General features: G+C 32.5%; 3 protein-coding genes and 1 long non-coding RNA gene across 7 annotated transcripts in view; 1 reads left to right on the top strand and 3 right to left on the bottom strand.

Moving 5' to 3' along the window:
• Positions 1-4,465, bottom strand: part of LOC124423341 (REPTOR-binding partner) — an 18,927-nt gene extending 14,462 nt beyond the window's left edge. The window contains exon 1 of the mRNA XM_046960949.1: positions 3,942-4,465. Coding sequence (XP_046816905.1) covers positions 3,942-3,980 — 39 coding nt within the window. The 5' untranslated portion in view covers positions 3,981-4,465. The remainder of the gene's footprint in view (positions 1-3,941) is intronic.
• Positions 4,466-6,434: 1,969 nt separating this feature from the next.
• LOC124423477 lies at positions 6,435-7,790 on the top strand. The gene is made up of 2 exons (XR_006942097.1): positions 6,435-6,555; positions 6,656-7,790. It is a non-coding gene; the product is annotated as an uncharacterized LOC124423477 (long non-coding RNA).
• On the bottom strand, positions 7,066-8,681 carry LOC124423476 (myb-like protein F). The gene is made up of 3 exons (XM_046961216.1): positions 7,808-8,681; positions 7,406-7,666; positions 7,066-7,318 (listed from the first exon to the last, which is right to left on the bottom strand). Exons 1-3 carry the CDS (start codon positions 8,377-8,379, stop codon positions 7,165-7,167), a joined length of 987 nt encoding a protein of 328 aa, XP_046817172.1. The 5' UTR covers positions 8,380-8,681; the 3' UTR covers positions 7,066-7,164.
• Positions 8,682-8,818: 137 nt separating this feature from the next.
• LOC124423475 (ubinuclein-1) overlaps positions 8,819-17,500 on the bottom strand; it is a 10,505-nt gene continuing 1,823 nt past the window's right edge. For 2 of the 4 annotated variants that reach the window (XM_046961211.1, XM_046961213.1), the window contains exons 2-12: positions 15,144-15,263; positions 14,939-15,040; positions 14,533-14,796; positions 14,284-14,455; positions 13,751-14,186; positions 13,444-13,605; positions 13,237-13,317; positions 13,046-13,081; positions 12,509-12,625; positions 12,230-12,409; positions 8,819-11,401 (exon numbers count right to left, since the gene is read on the bottom strand). In XM_046961211.1, coding sequence (XP_046817167.1) covers positions 10,102-11,401; positions 12,230-12,409; positions 12,509-12,625; positions 13,046-13,081; positions 13,237-13,317; positions 13,444-13,605; positions 13,751-14,186; positions 14,284-14,455; positions 14,533-14,796; positions 14,939-15,040; positions 15,144-15,263 — 2,970 coding nt within the window. In that variant the 3' untranslated portion in view covers positions 8,819-10,101. Of the gene's footprint in view, positions 11,402-12,229; positions 12,410-12,508; positions 12,626-13,045; positions 13,082-13,236; positions 13,318-13,443; positions 13,606-13,750; positions 14,187-14,283; positions 14,456-14,532; positions 14,797-14,938; positions 15,041-15,143; positions 15,264-16,041; positions 16,183-17,500 lie in introns of those variants that run through there. The other 2 variants (XM_046961214.1, XM_046961212.1) reach the window with 2 other exon arrangements.

The raw sequence follows: 17,500 nt of genomic DNA, 5'->3' as shown, positions 1-17,500 counted from the left end.
CGTAAGAAAGACTAAAGTAAACGGGAACAGAAAGAAGAAGAAAAAAAAGATAAAGAGAGGGAGGAAAGACAAGAGAGAGAGAGAGAGAGTGAGAAAAAAAAGTTAAGGAAAAAAGAAACAAAAAAAGAAGAAGAAGAAGAAGAAAAGGTAATAAAAAGAAAAAGTGAAAGAAAAATAGAGAGAGAGAGAGAGAGAGAGAGAGAAAAAAGAAGAAAAATGAAAGATATTTCGATCGGTCGTGCTATAGAAAAATGTTTCCCATTAAAGCATCGTGTACCGACGTAACAACCTTCGAGGGAGTTAATTAATCATTGCAGGAACGATACACCGAGAGAGTACCAAGGACTCTCAACGTGTAATCGCGTACAAAGGAGAATTACGTTTAAGGTTATGATTAGACGTAGTTAACGTAGTACATACCTACGTATATATGTATATATATATATATATATATATATATATATATGTGTGTGTACATAATTCTGACATATATCGGACATTGATATCGCAAATTTATAATCTTACAATAAATCCTACGACCGTCATAATGAATTGTGTTATAAGAAAGAGAGAGAGAGAGAGAGAGAGAGAGAAAAAAAGAAAGAAAGAAAAAAAAAAAGAAAAACGTGAGAAAGCAATCATTGATAAAGAAGTGAGAACATTTTCCTAGATAAAAAAAAAAAAGGAAAAAGAAAAGAGAAAAAAAAGAGGGAGGGCGGTTTAAAATATGAACTCGACAAGACATCCATTTGGATAAATATCATCGTACGCATCGTTGAAAAAAAAAAAGAAAAAAAAAAGGAAAAGAAAACACTAACACGATGAATAAAAACGAACGCAGTACAAGAAATCCTCCGTTTGTTCCGTTACATACTGCGTTCTCCTTCGATGGTCACCATGGAAGTAAATGTTATACGGGAGAGATCGTACCTAACCCAACCCTATCCAACTGGATAAATTCCTTTCATCTCCTTCACCACTGTATTTTCATCGTTATATATATATATATATATATATATATATATATATATATATGCATGTCGTATGTGTGTATGTATATATGTGTGTACTGATTCTCTTTTTTTTTTCTTTTCCTTTTTTTTTATCCTTCGAATAAATCGATTTACAGTGTATAGAAACGGAACATTAACGCCGATTCCCATAGCAGTTTCCTCTTTTCTGCGTGTATCGAGAAACCCATAAAACGGCGTGTCGAGGTGAAACGCACGGATGCGTTTCGAACAAGATGCATACGCATCCTTTGTATGCGTCTGTATATATGTGTATGTATGTAAGAGAAAAAGAGAAAGAGACAAAAAGAGAGAAAGAAAGAGAGAGAGGGAGAGAGAGAGAGAGAGAGAGAGAGAGAGAGAGAAACAGTGAGATAGGGAGAGATAGATAGGGAGGGAGGAAAGGAGAGAGAAAGAAAAAAGAGAGAGAGAGAGAGAGAGAGGTACAGAGAAATACAATAAAAAAAAAGAAAACAAATAAAGATGCCCGCATTCTAAAACACGTATTTGGTCGAAGCAACTCGATTCCGAATGGACGAGTTGTTGTGAAAATGGACGAAACCACCCTTTTCTTTTGTTTTTTTTTTTTTTTTCTTTTACGATATTATCACAACACCGACTATACTATACGACGATATAACAGAATTGCGCACTGTAAACGTTTACGCGGGACACGAAGCGATGTATACGTGTAGAAGAGCATTGACACATCATACCGGAAACGAGTGCGTTCTGAAATTGTAAAAACGGTACGGAACAAAAGTTCTAACGTGGTACCATTAATTGATATAGCTTTTTTCAATGGGTATAAGTAAAAGAAAAGAAAAAAAAAAAAAAAAAAAGAAGAAAAAAAGAAACGAAAGAAAAGAAAAGAAAAAGCGTTATAAAGAAGCGTAAAAATAAGTATTAGGAAATTATTGAAAAAAGAAATATAATATATCGTGAAAAGAAATTATATCGAGACGAATAAGGGATATAAATGTCATGTATATACGCACACATATATATATATACACGTATATATATACATACATATATACATATATATATACATACACCACGCGCGTTACACACATATAAATATATATATATATATATCACAAATAGAGATGATCATTCGAAACGAACAAAAATCATGTTAAACAGACGAAAAGTCGAAAGTTTGACAGCCATGTGCTGTTATTACGTGGGAGATGAGCTGCGTAAAGTTCGCCGATGATAATGCGAGTAAAAAAAAAAATATATATTAATAGAGAAAACTTACCGGTGGTACGCGTCGCGCGAGCTCCGACAACTGCGCAGTTCACGGGTTAAGAGGCAGCTTGCCTTTCAGGGACGTCTAAGGCCGGTACCGGCACCCGTGACCGGCGATACGAACTATCCGATCGTACTACCACCTACAGGATTTATTATCGAAACTCACGACATTCGCGCGTTCGACCATCGAGCGAATCGCTTTCTCTTCGTAACATAACCTAACATGATACAACTAAAACGCGTCAATTTCGAATTTTATTTTCTCTCAGAGTATTTTTCTCCCAAAGATATTCTCACCGTATGATCTACCGTATGATCCACCGTATGATGCATCGACATTTTTGACAACGAACTCTCGAAGGTGCAACGATGAATATGGATGTTTTTATTCAACGAAAAACGAGAGAGAGAGAGAGAGAGAGAAAGAAAAAAGTATTAGAAAACAGAAAAGAAAAAAAAAAAAAAAAGGATGAAACACGACACACTTCGAACGCTATTAATAACGCTTATCTTCGTGCAACGAAGTAGAATAAACTTCGTAATGACGTATCAAAGCACACGACACTCGCTCGCTCACTCACTTATGCACACACTCTCATACAACACACATACACAAACACACACACACACACACACACACACAAAATATATCACCATATTAATGCCATAAGCGACTACGTAAATCTTTTCTAACCGTCAATGTTTAAACTCAACGCAAAATTAGTTTCCACATCCTTGCATTTATTGCTATGAAAGATAACATCGAATTTGATCGCACGAGTGAATATCTCTATGACTAGATATTAAATGGGATTCTTTTCAAACGATAACGCTGATCCGATGTTCTCGTAAAAAGATGAAGAAGAAGAAGAAAAATAATGAATGATAAATACCGAACGTATCGGAGTTAAAACGATTTCTACGAATATGATAAAGTAAAAAAAAAAAGAAAAGAAAAAAAATTTATATATATATATGTATATATACATATCGTTATCGTTAAAATAAATTCGTCGTAAAAATTTCGTACTATCGAATCATACCTAATAACTTGGAAGTTTAACGTATTATTCGACTCCTATGATACGTTGCACGTAGAATCTCCAACAAATGGGACACCTATTGACGAAAACTTAACGTACCATTCACCGAAAAATATGACAGCACGTTCGCAGGATATGAAAATACGGCGTATACATCGATAAAGATAAATACGTTTTGTATATTAACGCCAACTGTTGGTAAAAGTATGAAGATAATGCGAGGATGGCGCTATCTTTCGAAAAGAATGTTGGACTAGGTAACACACGTGAGCATCGTCTGACATACAGAGAAAGAGAGAACGATACCAACGCCACGAAAATATCGCGCGAATAAACAGGCACCTCTCATTCCACTTACCCCCTCACCCAACAATCTCTTTCATACGTCTGGTCCTAGATATCCTGACGTAAACGAACAATCGAAACAACGCCCCTCATCCTGATCAAGGACACGAACCAGCCGAAAACATTTTATCGCTTTCCCGCGCGCCCTCCTTGCACAACATGGTGTAATATTCCGTGACGCTTATCAAAGGACATTCATTTTTCTCCTCTTACTTTTTCCTATACCAGATTGCATCACCATGACATACTGTCATATATTATTGTTCTTTATCTATTGTCGACTCACCGTTTCGTTTTCTACTATACACATCGGCTCCACTTCCATGTTCCTTGGACGAATATCTCTCTCTCTTCCTCGCTCGACTCTCTTTCTTCTATTCACTTTCGATCTCTTTCCCCAAACGTGATATTGCACTTTCCTCGACGAGGATATTCGTCTCGACGATCTACCGATCACCTTTGTCGTTTATTTTTTTAATGTCTCCTCCGACGACAACGTGTACCAACGTGTGTCTGTTTACAAACACTGCAAGGTCATCGCAGGCCCCCCAGGCTTCTAACTCGCTATGTTGGCTCGAGTACATCGCGCATTACGTCACGAAAACCGACTGACGCGACGCGCGCGCCGTTATTGCAAAATTTCCTCGTGTTAGACATTATCAACGAATTCAGAAGCAGATAGTGGCGCTAATATTGTATCGAAATAGAACTAAAAATGTCACGTATGACTTTTTTTTTCTTCAAATTACACATTACGCATATAGAAACTTTTTAATAATTGGCACAAATGTCCCAGTCGATCGTTCTGAAACATAAAAGTTAAATATTTTTAATACACTTTTTAATTAATAACTTATTATATCGCAACTTGAAACACGTAAAGTAACATCGATTATTCAGATATCATATTATGTCCGAGCACTTGAGATAGCTAAAAATAAAATTATATCACATTAGAATGCTTCCCATTCAATATTATTATATTTTCTAATCATTAAAACATATAAAATGTACGTAATATATGATCGCTTATATACAAGTTAATGTTTAAAATTTGAAGAATTTATGACAAAAGAATTAAAGACTCTAAAATTCTACATTTTAATTATCGTTATAATAAAGAAATTAACTAAAGAGCAGCCATTAGCTCGACAGTACTTGCGTTACATTTGTATAATGTATAATTGTATCGCAACTAATATCGATTGTCCAGGTCTCACCACTTGGAGGTTGCTGCATACGGAGACCCACGATTTAAGACATTCTATTATTATTATTATTATTATTATTATTATTATTATTATTATTATTATTATTATTATAAATTAATAAAAATATATAAGATTTATAATTCGAAATGTTTATAATACAAATTTCGAACAAATGTTTTCTATAAATGTTGCATAGTTTTATGCGAATCAATATATAGTAAAAATAATAATATATCGTTGCAAATAACGAGCTAAAAAGATTAGCTTTGTTTCATTTAAATGAAATGTTATATTTTATTTAATTATAAATGATAGCCATTTTTAAAACAAATTCAACGTGAATGCCTAAAGACAACTGTTTACATACACTTTATAGTATGTACTAAACTTGAATGAGATGATTAGCAAGCGTCGATTTCTGCTGAAAGCTAAATTCGAGTTAGATTTTTGTTTACACACGCTCGACCTCGTTAAATAACTCTCGATATACATACATATATAATACAACGTTATATATATATATATATATATACACATACATATCTATACTCAATTAACTAAAGATAGTTTTACAGCTATGCTATAACAACGTATTATTAAATTTATAATTTTTCAACATGTATATTTATAAAATATTATAAGACTATTAGATAGTAATTAACTATTTAATGTATTACGCGTTAATAAAAGCTATGCTCCTCCCTCTTTCTCTCTCTCTCTCTCTTTCTCTCAAATAGAAAATAATGATTTAAATGATTGAATATTATTCTGTAGATGGGAGATGTTAACTCGTCTAATCGTAAGTTATAAAGTGAAATGATAATATTTTTATATCGAAACGATTGTATTGGTTATGTCAAGGACACTCGACAATCTTCCACACAACCTACAAATTAAAACTTATATTATAGGCTTTATAAATTATATTACAATCACTACTTACTATAAAGTTCATTGATTTTACAATGTATATATAATACTTAAAGATAAATATAAATAATGTAGTATTGAATATAGTAAACACTTTAGAATTATTTCCAATAATACTAATATTACGTATTTATTTCGCAATATGATAATTAATTTGATGTAATTATTTTAATTATACAAAAGAATATTTTATTTAAATAAATATGATTACTTACATGCTACTGTACTCGAATTCGTATGTGAAATGTAACAATTGAATGATCGAGAAAAAAAAATTTGAGAAATTACGATGTGTTTGAAGATCAGGAGTGTAATGGCTAATGGATACCGCGCAAATGAAATAAATATTATTTTAACTGGAATCTGATTGGTTGTTTATATTACGTTTTACATTACGTCATGATCACGTGATATATTCAATACGTTTGTCATGAAACGTATAATAATATAAATAATGTATTATTTTATTAATTTCAATTTCTTTGATTTTACTTTAATATTATTTTTTTAATATTTGTCTTTTTTTTTTAATTTTTTCTTATATTTATTATACAATCAATGATACATTTATTGTTAAAGTAAATAACCTGACCAGTTGACCATTTGCGTCTTCCTCTATTCGTTATATGCATAAATATTTTTGATTGTAAACAAAAAATTTAGATATTTTAAATTAATGGAATTATGTAACATCAATTTCATACTATTGACATCCCATATTACGTATCAAAGCTAATCTTATACGTATTAAAGTTCAATGTATGTATAAAAAAATTTTAATGTATAATAAAACTAACCATAAATTCTCCATTTTTTGCATTCTTTTTTTTTTTTTATCATCGTTTTTACTCATTTTTAGAATTTGTCCTTTAAATAAATTAGTACTTCATGGATGAAACTGTAAGTCCAATTAAAGTAGATCCGGAATTTAATTGGATTTTTCGAATCTGTTCAAATGCCCTCAATGTATACATAACGATGTATCAGATTATCATTTACGACAATGCATTAGAGATGCAAATGGATCATATACGTAAGTTGTTTATTGAATATAGTTTAAGGAAATCATTGATTTATTTCAATTCAAATAATTAAAAAATAAATCATTTACTTTTTCATTTTTTTCTTTCTTTTCTTTTTTTTTTTTTTTAGAAGCTTTTTCGTATCCCGTTTTACTAGCTTTATTGGACTTATTGATTTATATAGTAGTACAGTAAAGGATTATTTCTTGCAAAATTATTTTAATGACTTAAAAAAACGGATACATGGTTTTCATAAACTTATTCTCTTTATTATATTTGCAATTTTAATTAATTAATTTATTTACCATTAAATCTACTTGCAATCGTAAAATTAGAATTCTATATTCTAATTGTAATGACGACCACCATCGTAAGGCAAGTATCTGTTCCCAAATCTATTATTATTGAAATTAATATTGTAATAACGATTACGATAGGCCTTATCGTAATACTCTTCATTCGGATAATAGATCCTTCGATTATGATAATTTGGAATATAACTGCGGTGAAAGAATGAAAATGAAAAAAAAATTTCAACAAGTTGAAATAATATTGAACGTGCATAAAAATCAAAAAATAAGAATTACCGATGATCTCTTAAATATTCGAGAAGATATGGATCCACGGAGTAGCGTCTAGGCTGTGTATCAACATGATAATTCTGATAAAAATGAGAAGACGCATATCCATCATCGTATGCGTATGGATAATATTGATAACCGTAATCTCGAAAATGATCACGGTCTCTATCGTAATATCTTCCTACGTCATCGTGCAGATATTTTCGTTCATCGTCGTATCGCTGATTATTTTGAAACTGATCATAATGTGCACGGGAATCAACGTATCTAAGAGAAAAAGTAAATCCCTCTTAATGATCGGTCTCATATGAAAATTTCAGTAATTTAAAAGAAAAAGAAAAAGAAAAAAAAAGAGAAAAGAAAAAAATAAAACAAAACAAAAAAAAAAAAAGAGAAACAACAGCATACCTCTGACCATTATCATAATTCCCATGTTCTGCTTTGTTTCTTTCCCTAAAAGAAGCATCATGTGTTCCATCCCTGAAAATATCCTCCAAATTGTTCTCATAGGAAGCAGCATTTTTGTCAAAAGCCCTATGCCCTTTCTCGTCGTCGCTATCCTCGTAAAAACTCGTTTTATTACCGGACTCATCTTTATGATAATTATTACTGAAGCCAATATTATGATAACCCTTTTTGTAATAGCTAGTACCGTGTCTATGATAAGAATTGTCGGACTCGTTTGAAATTTCAGTATGACCTGAAGAATGTTGATCCTTGTTGAATCCTCCTCGTTCTTTATCCTGTTCATCGTAACGAGCCGCGTTCTCATTTCGTTCGTGATTCGTCGACAAGTTTTTATCGTATAGAGATCTGTCCTGATTACCATATCGTTCTTTGTAAAAATTGACGCGCTCCAATTTGTCTTTTTCTAAATTAGAACCGAATAATAATGAATCACTTATACCACCTGGCTCATAATAAAAGCAAACGCAATACCGAACGACGATTAATAACAGAACGTTCCGTACGAATATCATTTTTTTCGATAAAATTTCGTCAAATTCTGTAAGTTCTAATCTTTTAACTCGTTAAAGACTAACTTTCGTACGTTTCGTGAATCGACTTTTGTAGGAAAATCGACGACCTTGGCCAACCGACGAAACGAAATATATATCCTGCTAATAGATCAAGGAATGTTAGAAAAAAAAAAAAAAAAATCAATGGATCAAATTGTCGGCATTCGTTAATCCTTCGTCATAATTCGTTACGAATCAATTAAGTCGATCCGGAGGATACACGGCGAATTAAAATTTGTCATCGGCGATAAAACGTCTCGGTGTTTCGAATTTTTTGTTAAAATATCTTACCATTGATTCTTTTGTTATCTATCTAAAAATAGACAGAAAGCATCTGTAAAGAAGTTAATTTATGCAAATCGTATGGATAAAAGAGAGGGCAGAGAGTCGTGTATATAGATGTTGTAAAAAATATTCAAAACTTATATTTGAAGTCGTCTTAGTAAAAATTCTCAATGCAGAATTGTACAAGACGCTTAAACGTACTGTAAGTATCATATTGTTAAAATGGGAGGGGAGGGGAGGATGTATCCACGTAAGATACATTTACTAATTATCATTTTTACGTGTTCCAAAAATACTCTAACTCGTTCGCTCTTTCATACTCATTCTCTCTCTTTCTTATCCTCCGCCTCTGTCCTAAATACTAAATTCACACATTGGTTCCTCGCATACATTGCTCACTATTAAATCTATCATTCGATCTAACTGCACACGAAGCTGCACCGTTTATCTATCAGGGAAGCGTTTCCAAATTCTTGCATTAGACTTTTATTCACACAAGCCAATAACGTTCATCACGTTATTCACTCTGATGAATTTGAACTCTCATAATCTGTATTTTAAATGATTCAGAAGGCAACACGAATTTAGGCAGAGAGTATATATAAAAAATATATAAATCTAACCGATTCCTTTTCTTCAGCACACTGCATTGCGATGCGATGGTAATGATGACAGCTCGTGTGCAAAAAGGAACAACATTCGAAACTTTTCTTTTCGCTTTTGTGACTTAGGGTGGCCAGACGACGATTCATATTCTTATAGAAAGCATTAATAGTTTTTTAATTCTGATATCCTACCCCCCTCCCGCAACACGGCAGTTATAAAAACAAAAATCTCACGTTTCATTTCACAACGACAATTAAATGACGTATATTATAAAATCGCAGTTTTCAATACCGACTTTTACGGATTCAATTGAGAATCATATAATACTACATTGAAGTGACGAAATAAAATATTATTAAAAGGGAAAATGGTATTTCTTAGCCACCCCATTCACGGCGACGATTGGACGCTAACTTATTTACACATACTTAATAGATTATAATAAATTCATAATTTATACTTATTCTGTACAGGTATGTCTGACGTTATTCTTAACGAATCAATGTATTTACACAATTTTCCGGCTTTCCTCAAATGCTTAAAAATTTGTATATGACGCAATACAATGAGATATCAGCCGTAAAAATTCTCATTCTACTTTTTGACCGTCGACGATAAACGACGCTAGTAATAATGGAAGAAGTTTCGAAGAATCACATTTGATCATTTTCATTTTACTCGACAAATGCCCTTTCAAGAGTCCATTCTTCTTTGTGGTCTGATTACTATCACCCTATCCATTATAATCATTGTCTAAAATATCGCTCTACCAGCGTTAATTAATGTCTGTCTTTACCACTGTGCTTCTTCTTTCGGTCGCAATTTATCTTCCTTTTTAAGGTACAACCGTTGATACTCCTCTTGGTAAGTGACATACTGTACACTTGACTTGTTGGGTTTCTGAATGCCACACGCGTTAACTGGCGAATGGCTAGGCGAACAATTCATTTCTTGTAATTCTTGTAATTCTTTTAACGACCTCATTACCATTTGAACGTCCTTTTCCTGCTCCGTTGGTACCATATTTCCTATAGATTCATCTATAACATGTCCACTATCTTTTCTTTTATCTGTAATCGCCCTCGTAGAAGCATCATCGTTGATTATTTGACTTAAGAAATTTGTCGCGGCAACTGTCTCCTCGATTTGCCTTTGTTCCTGTTCTTCCTTCGAAAGAGAAGTTTGTTGTGAAATTGAAACTATTTCCGAATGTATAGATCCTATTTGTTGTTCATTCATCATTTTCTGATCTTTCCTTCGTTTCTTCGTGTCCTGCGATTTGTGCTTACTTTCCATACATCTTTCACGTCTCTTATCTCTCTTTTCTGTTTTACTCGTCAGTTCAAGATCTTTATCATCTAATCTTTTGTCATTTTTCATCTCGGTATTATCTTGTAATATTCTATGCTTTAAAGATACGGGTTTCGAGTGTGGCGAAGTTTGACTTGTCGTTAATGAATAATTTGTATGTTGCGTAGTTGGATACGAAGTCTCTTGCCTGTGTACAGATCCGTGCCCACTTTGTGAAACTTCATTAGTATTAGACAATATATTGGAAGGTTCTGGATAGGCCGTAATAGAAACAACATCCTTTTTAACTTCGTTCGTCTTCCCAGGTATTTTATGATAGTCATTGACAGGCGTAATGGAGAGAGAACTATTTGCTAAATCCATGAGATTGAACTTTTCCATGTGACTTTTTACTGGTTTTTGTGCCATTAATTGTGCCGTAGGTACAACGGATATTTTTCCAACTGTAGAATTTGAAACGATATTTGACGAAGCTTCATACTGCTGCACCGTATTACCATTGTCTTTGTTCTTTTCTTTATGCTTAGAACTTTGTTGCTTCTTTTCAGGATTATTATCATTTGATTTTAATATCCCCACATTTGTAACGTTTATAGAATTTTCAGTAACGTTTAGAATCTTAGTGGCACTTGTAAGGGTTTTCTCCATTTCTTGATTTGGAGGATTATTATTACTGTTTGTCGCATCAAGCCTCCCAGTAGAATTGCAAATTGTATTTGCAGAAGAAGAAAGATTATTTGCACTGACAACATCTTTCAACTTCTTCGTTTTCCTTTTAATTCTAAAATCAAAAATATAAAATAATGATGTTATATATACATACATATATATATACATATATACATATATATATATATCTGCCGAGATTCTTAAATATATAGCAGTATTAATATACATACAACAGTTATAATATACACAGACTATGCAAAAGTCGATGTTATAGTAGGTAAAACAGAAAGGAGATAGGTTTTATTCAATTGAGATAAAAATATTAAATAAATAAAGTGAGAAGTTTAATGATAAATAGTAAAACAATGCAAAATCACACAAAGAATACAAAAAGAAAAACAAACATTCCAAATTAATATGTACAAAAAAAAAAAAAAAAAAAAGAAAGAAAGAAGAAAAGAGCAGAAAATGACAAATTAAGACCCATTATTATATCATTCTACAATTATTGATCTACAAGTGCATTAGAAATATTAAACTTGTAATTGTCAAGCTTTCATTTTTATTAGATCTCCAATATTGACTTTTATCCGAGAAGTGGAAATTGTAATTCTAATCCAACATAATCACCTCCCTAAAACATACAATGACCAGAAAATAGAACTACCATCTAACTACCTGATGATAGATGTAGACTGGCGTTTCAGGCGTGGATCTGCTGACCGCGATTTGCAAAAAAAACGAGTTAAACTGATCTTGACGTAGAGTCAATAATCTTGATTATGAGACATGCAGAAATATTTCTTTCACCTCGGAGAAGGTAGAAAAGCTGAACAGAATCAACCCATGCTTAAAGCGAAGCGTGGAAAATAAAATCCCTTATAAGATTAAAGTAGGAATAAGGGAAATAATGTTGCATATATCATGTAATTATACTCACGTAGGTTCGACAGGATTTGAATACTTCAACAAAGTTTGTAGGCGTACGTAACCAGGTGGCCATAATGGTAACACTTTTGTATCCATAAATGTTGCTACAAATGACTCCATGCTTTCTTTTCTAGGTCTTAAAATTTTAAAGTATTGTCTTCTCGCATTCGCTATTTCATATACTAATTTCCTGTAAAGTATTAACATATTTTTAATTACATTATGTGTTTATACGGATGGATATATAACATATATCCAATATTCAATAATGAAAACAAAAATTACATACTTCGTCTCATCTGTCCAAGGAAACCGTTTTTTCGGAATTTTAGATTTGTCTGCACTTTTACATGAACCTTCATCTTCATCAGAACTTTCAGCAGCAGCAGGCGAACCTTCAAATCCCCTGGAAAGCAATAATAAATTATAGTTAAGGAAAACGACTGAGATAAAGGATTTTGGTATTGCGATGATAAAGAATAATGAAACGTATTTGTTTAATGTTAAACGTGTTATTTGACATAAAAAATGATGCCAGTGAAAAACTAAATATTGATACTGATGATAAAAAGCCCCGAATTGTCTTCTGCTATCTCAAAAATAAGTAAACTTTGTATAGAAAATGTATAGGAAATGTACACATCTAATATCAGATTTGAAAGCTTTCATTGTAATTGAGATAGCAGATGTATATAAGCATGATAAGATTAAAGGGAAAAAGATGAAGGCAGAAGAAATGAGGGGAACGACAAAGAGAAAGAGAAAGAGAAAGAGAAATTGGACAGGCAAGAATAGAAAGGGTTTCCTCTTACGAGGGGCACCTTACCAACAGTACCGATATATCTCCCAGTATAATTGAGGACTGAGAAATAGAAAAGTACAATGAGTTCCAATTTAATATCCTATACAATCTAAAGAATTAACTTTACTTTATTTTCGAAATGTGTCTTCTGTACAGCTACAAGCTTAAACAATTTTGTACAAAAAATTATCAATTTAATCTGATAAGATACTTACTTTTCATCCGCAACCTTTTGACTTTCTTTGATATACGCATCCATAACCGATGGCATTATATTATCGATGATAGCTTTTAACCTGAAACACCACCAAACTTTGCCAGCAATTGAAGTTTACAAATTTATAGATGATATAATATCAAATATATATATATATATATTTTTTTTTTTATTTTCTTCTATCATAATGAAACATATATTTTACCTTTGCATTGGTTCTTTAACTCTATATTCAGCGTCTTGTAAATAGAGTTTCTTAGCTCTATTGAGAAGAGTTATTTTACTACAAGGTAAAAACCGTGCGAGATGTCCGTACGTCTGAGGTCTTGCACTCGCAGAATTCAATGTCCTCAATTTTTTCTCTAAACTATATCAAATACCAGGGGAAAAAAAGAAAACAAAAAAATTAAAATATAATACTATAATCTTCCTTTTCTCGAAGCAACGTTAACATTTTTCTTTTTTTTTTTTTTTTTTTTATTTCATCAATCCACGTTATAAAAGAAAGTTACCTAAATAAAGCAGCATTGACCGACGGGTTGAAAAACTTGCTTTTACCCTCTTTACTATTTTCTGCGTGTACCTTCAATTTGTTAACGATTTCCTTGATATCTTCGGGTAGACCATCCGGTAACGGTGCTTCTTCCTTATCAATATCATCACATTCCGATTCTGTACCAAGAGCGCCTCGAGATTTTCCAGAATCCGTAGTATCTCGACTCGACTCGTCTTCGACTCTAGCCGCATTAACGACACTTTCTATAGCATCGTCGATATTACTATCTTTACCAGAGAATTTCTTTAAATCTATTTTTTTTGCATCACAGTCATTACTATTGGTGGATGATTTCTTTTCAAATTTTTTAATATCAAATTTTTTCTCAGTCGTAGTTCTATTCTTTTGCAAATCTTTTTCGGGCTTCTTCTTTTCCTCTTGATCTTCCGACGCTTAAACGTAAAGAAAAGTGCGACTTGAAATTTATATTCTAAAATATTTTATAAAACAATATAAATATGTATTTAATATATCTGTATTTATTAATACCTGTACCACCCTCAGCATCTGTCGTTTCTCCTTTTTCTTTCCGCCTTTCCGCATCCTGCTGACAATTTGAACGTTGATCTTGTGACTGATGATTTTGTGGCTTCTTTTTCTTCTTCTTAATTACATTTTCGTGGTTGGATTTTTTATCTCCATTTTCATCGACTTTCTGCTTCTTCATGGATTAAAATAATCGTAATAAAAAAAATGCAATGAATAAGAAATATACAGCACATCAAATATTTAAATTACTTTTCTCGGTTGATCTGACATGTCTTCCACTTCATCATCTTCCGACGAACTAAGATTTCTTTTATCTGCCCTCTTTGGACTATCCACGTCTTCCGTTTCTTCTTCGCTGCTATCGCTACTTTCATCTTCATCATTGTTACTTTTATTATTGTTGTTATTGTGAACTAAGGAATGCCTTTCAGCAGCTTTAAATTCAAGGGCTCCACAATTTATGTAGAAACCCCCATGAGCTGTGGTCATCTCTTCTGGCACAATCTCATCGTACTGGAAAACGATTAACGATGAATAAAACGAAAAAGAAACAAAAAAAAAAAAAAAAGAAAGAAAAAAAGGAAAATAAAAAATTGAAAGCTAAAAAAGCAAAGTACGAATGAAAAATAAATAATAGAAAATATATCACACTCACAGCATCAGTATTGTCAATAAAGGAATCGTTCTCATCGTATCCCGCGCCCAAATCCACGTAATCATCATATTTATGTCTTTTTTTCCCCAAAGTAGCTGTACCCTAAAACAATATAAAATATTAATATAATCTAATATTTTAATTATTCATTTTTTTTTTTCTTTCATTAACATAATCTCACTAGCGAATCTCTCCAAATACATACATATTTAGCCTCGAATTTCCTCGCCATATCCCTAAGTTTATCTTCGTCATCCTCGTCGAAGGGATCCAGCCCATTCGTCGCATTCTCATCTCCTCTTTTTTGTTCTTTTCTGCGCTTTTTCTGTGTCAACATAAATAAAAATCGGTCGATATTTCAAGTTAAATATTTCTCATTAAAATTATCGCAGAACTGTGAGCAAGTAGGCCACGGCAGCATCTATATATATAAATATATATATACATATGTATGTATATATATATATATATATATATATACATGCATTTATATATATATTGTATATATAATATGTCCGTAATACTTAAAGCATTAATCCAATATTAATCCCTAACATGAAATATAATAATTAAAACAATAATTCATATCGCAAATTATCGGCAGAAGCGATAAGATAAAAGGACGAGACTCGTGTTATATACATTAGAACAATACAGTCTTAAAAAATATTTCATACGATCAAGCAAGGAAGGAAGATAGGAAGGAAGAAAAGAAAACGATAAGATGAAACTTTGAAACGATGCGAAAAACGTTCTGCGATACCAGGAGAACACGTTGCAGGTGAAACGCGAACTACGATACAGTGGTTCTCTGCTCTATGCGAAACGCGCCACCTTCTTTTTCGTTCTGGTCTCCTAATACGGGGACGCTACGTCGAGTGACCGTTTCAGCGGTTTAATATTATTATCAACAGGTATAAAAAAAAAAAAAAAAGAAAAAAGAAAAAAAAAAGAAAAAGAACCAACGTGACGTTAATAAAATAAAAGAAAGGATAGATTTAACAATAATATGATAGAAAATATATAGGGTGTAAAAATAAAAAGATAAACTGAACAAAAAAAAAAAAAAAAAAAGAGAAAAAAAAAGAAGAAACAATGCATACTATACTTTCCCTTTTTACATTTATTACTTCTGTTGCACTTTATTGCCGGTATTAAATATGAGTATAATAAATGCATCGTGAATTCGGAAATAATATGATTTATGTATTTTCTCTCTCTCTCTCTCTCTCTCTCTCTCTCTCTCTCTCTCTCTCTCTCTCTCTCTCTCTGTCTCGGAAATCTTCCAAGAACTATAAAAAGTGCGTATGAAAAAAAAAAAAAAGAAAAAAGGAAAAAGAAATAAATAAAAAGAAAAAGAAAGAAAGAAAGAAAGAAAGAAAGTACTTCACTCCCCTTTTCACGAAATACAATACTATTGGTTGCTCAAGAAGAGACAGGGTAAATGGCCTATAGGAACATCAGGAATTTCAAAAATCCATGTTGCGTGGTGAAGAGCTTAGTAAAGAAGGCGCGAAAGCAAAAAGAGAGAAAGAGAGAAAGAGAGAGAGAGAGAGAGAGAGACAGAGAGAGAGAGAGAGAGAGAGAGAGAGAGAGAGAGGAGAAGACAAGCAAGATCCGTAGGGCAGCTTGCGAAAGGATACTAACCACTATGCGGTGGTGAATCGATAACTATCAACGACAAAAGAAGACCACTCTCTCTCTCTCTCTCTCTCTCTCTCTCTCTCTCTCTCTCTCTCTCTCTCTCTCTCTCTCTCTCTCTCTCCTCTCTCTTCTCTCGATTATAAGTATACGCTGTGAGACGTTCATACACTATGGTGTATAGATGCAACGTTGAAAGAATGATCAAGCGACGTGGCGGGAAAGAGTGGTAAAAAGAGGGGAACGTAATTCATCCCCACCATCGCGATTAGCCTTGTATTCGAAAAAAAAAAAAAAGAAAAGAAAAGAAAAAACATACGAAAAAAGAAAAGAATCTATGGTACATCGGGATAGTAGACTTGTTAAGAATCACACGGGTCTTAGTTTTCTTATAGAATTATGACCGTAACATGCATGAATCATTAGATACCGTTATTTATGTTTATTTGATTGTTTGTTACAAATAAAATGAAAGAATGGAAGATATATATATATATATATATATGTATATATATACAGAGGGAGAGAAAGAAACATGCATATTCGGCATGTAAATGAGAACACACGAAATCTTTATTATCTTTTTAAAAATTCTTAAAAAAAAATAAAAATAAAAAAAAAAAAAATAAATAAAAAAAAAGTCACAAAAAATACAGAGAGCATCGTTCGATCAAACATACACAGACATGCATGACAGAAGGAACTACCATCATGCATTGTCTTGTGCAACGACGACGACACGTATAGAGACAAAGAGAGAGGGAGAGAGAGAGAGAGAGAGAGAGAGAGAGAGAGAGAGAGAGAGAGAAAGGGAAAGAGAATGGAGAAACAAATTATCGTAAAACATATGTATTTATACGTCAATCTCGCGCACTCATTCTCGTATAAATTTATAACGGAAACGACGAAACTCGTTCGTGG

Source organism: Vespa crabro, chromosome 4, assembly GCF_910589235.1.
Source record: "Vespa crabro chromosome 4, iyVesCrab1.2, whole genome shotgun sequence".
In the NCBI taxonomy this organism is placed as follows: Eukaryota; Metazoa; Arthropoda; class Insecta; order Hymenoptera; family Vespidae; genus Vespa; species Vespa crabro.
Note: the sequence above shows the minus strand (reverse complement) of the source record. Positions and strands in the feature narration are given on the sequence as shown.

Excerpts from the sequence above, each read along its gene's own strand:
- LOC124423476 (XM_046961216.1), bottom strand. The coding sequence starts at position 8,379 with ATGATATTCGTACGGAACGTTCTGTTATTAATCGTCGTTCGGTATTGC. Across the intron at positions 7,667-7,807 it reads AATTATGATAATGGTCAGAG|ATACGTTGATTCCCGTGCAC; the intron begins GTATGCTGTTGT and ends TTTTTCTCTTAG. Across the intron at positions 7,319-7,405 it reads GAATATTTAAGAGATCATCG|TTATATTCCAAATTATCATA; the intron begins GTAATTCTTATT and ends CTTTCACCGCAG.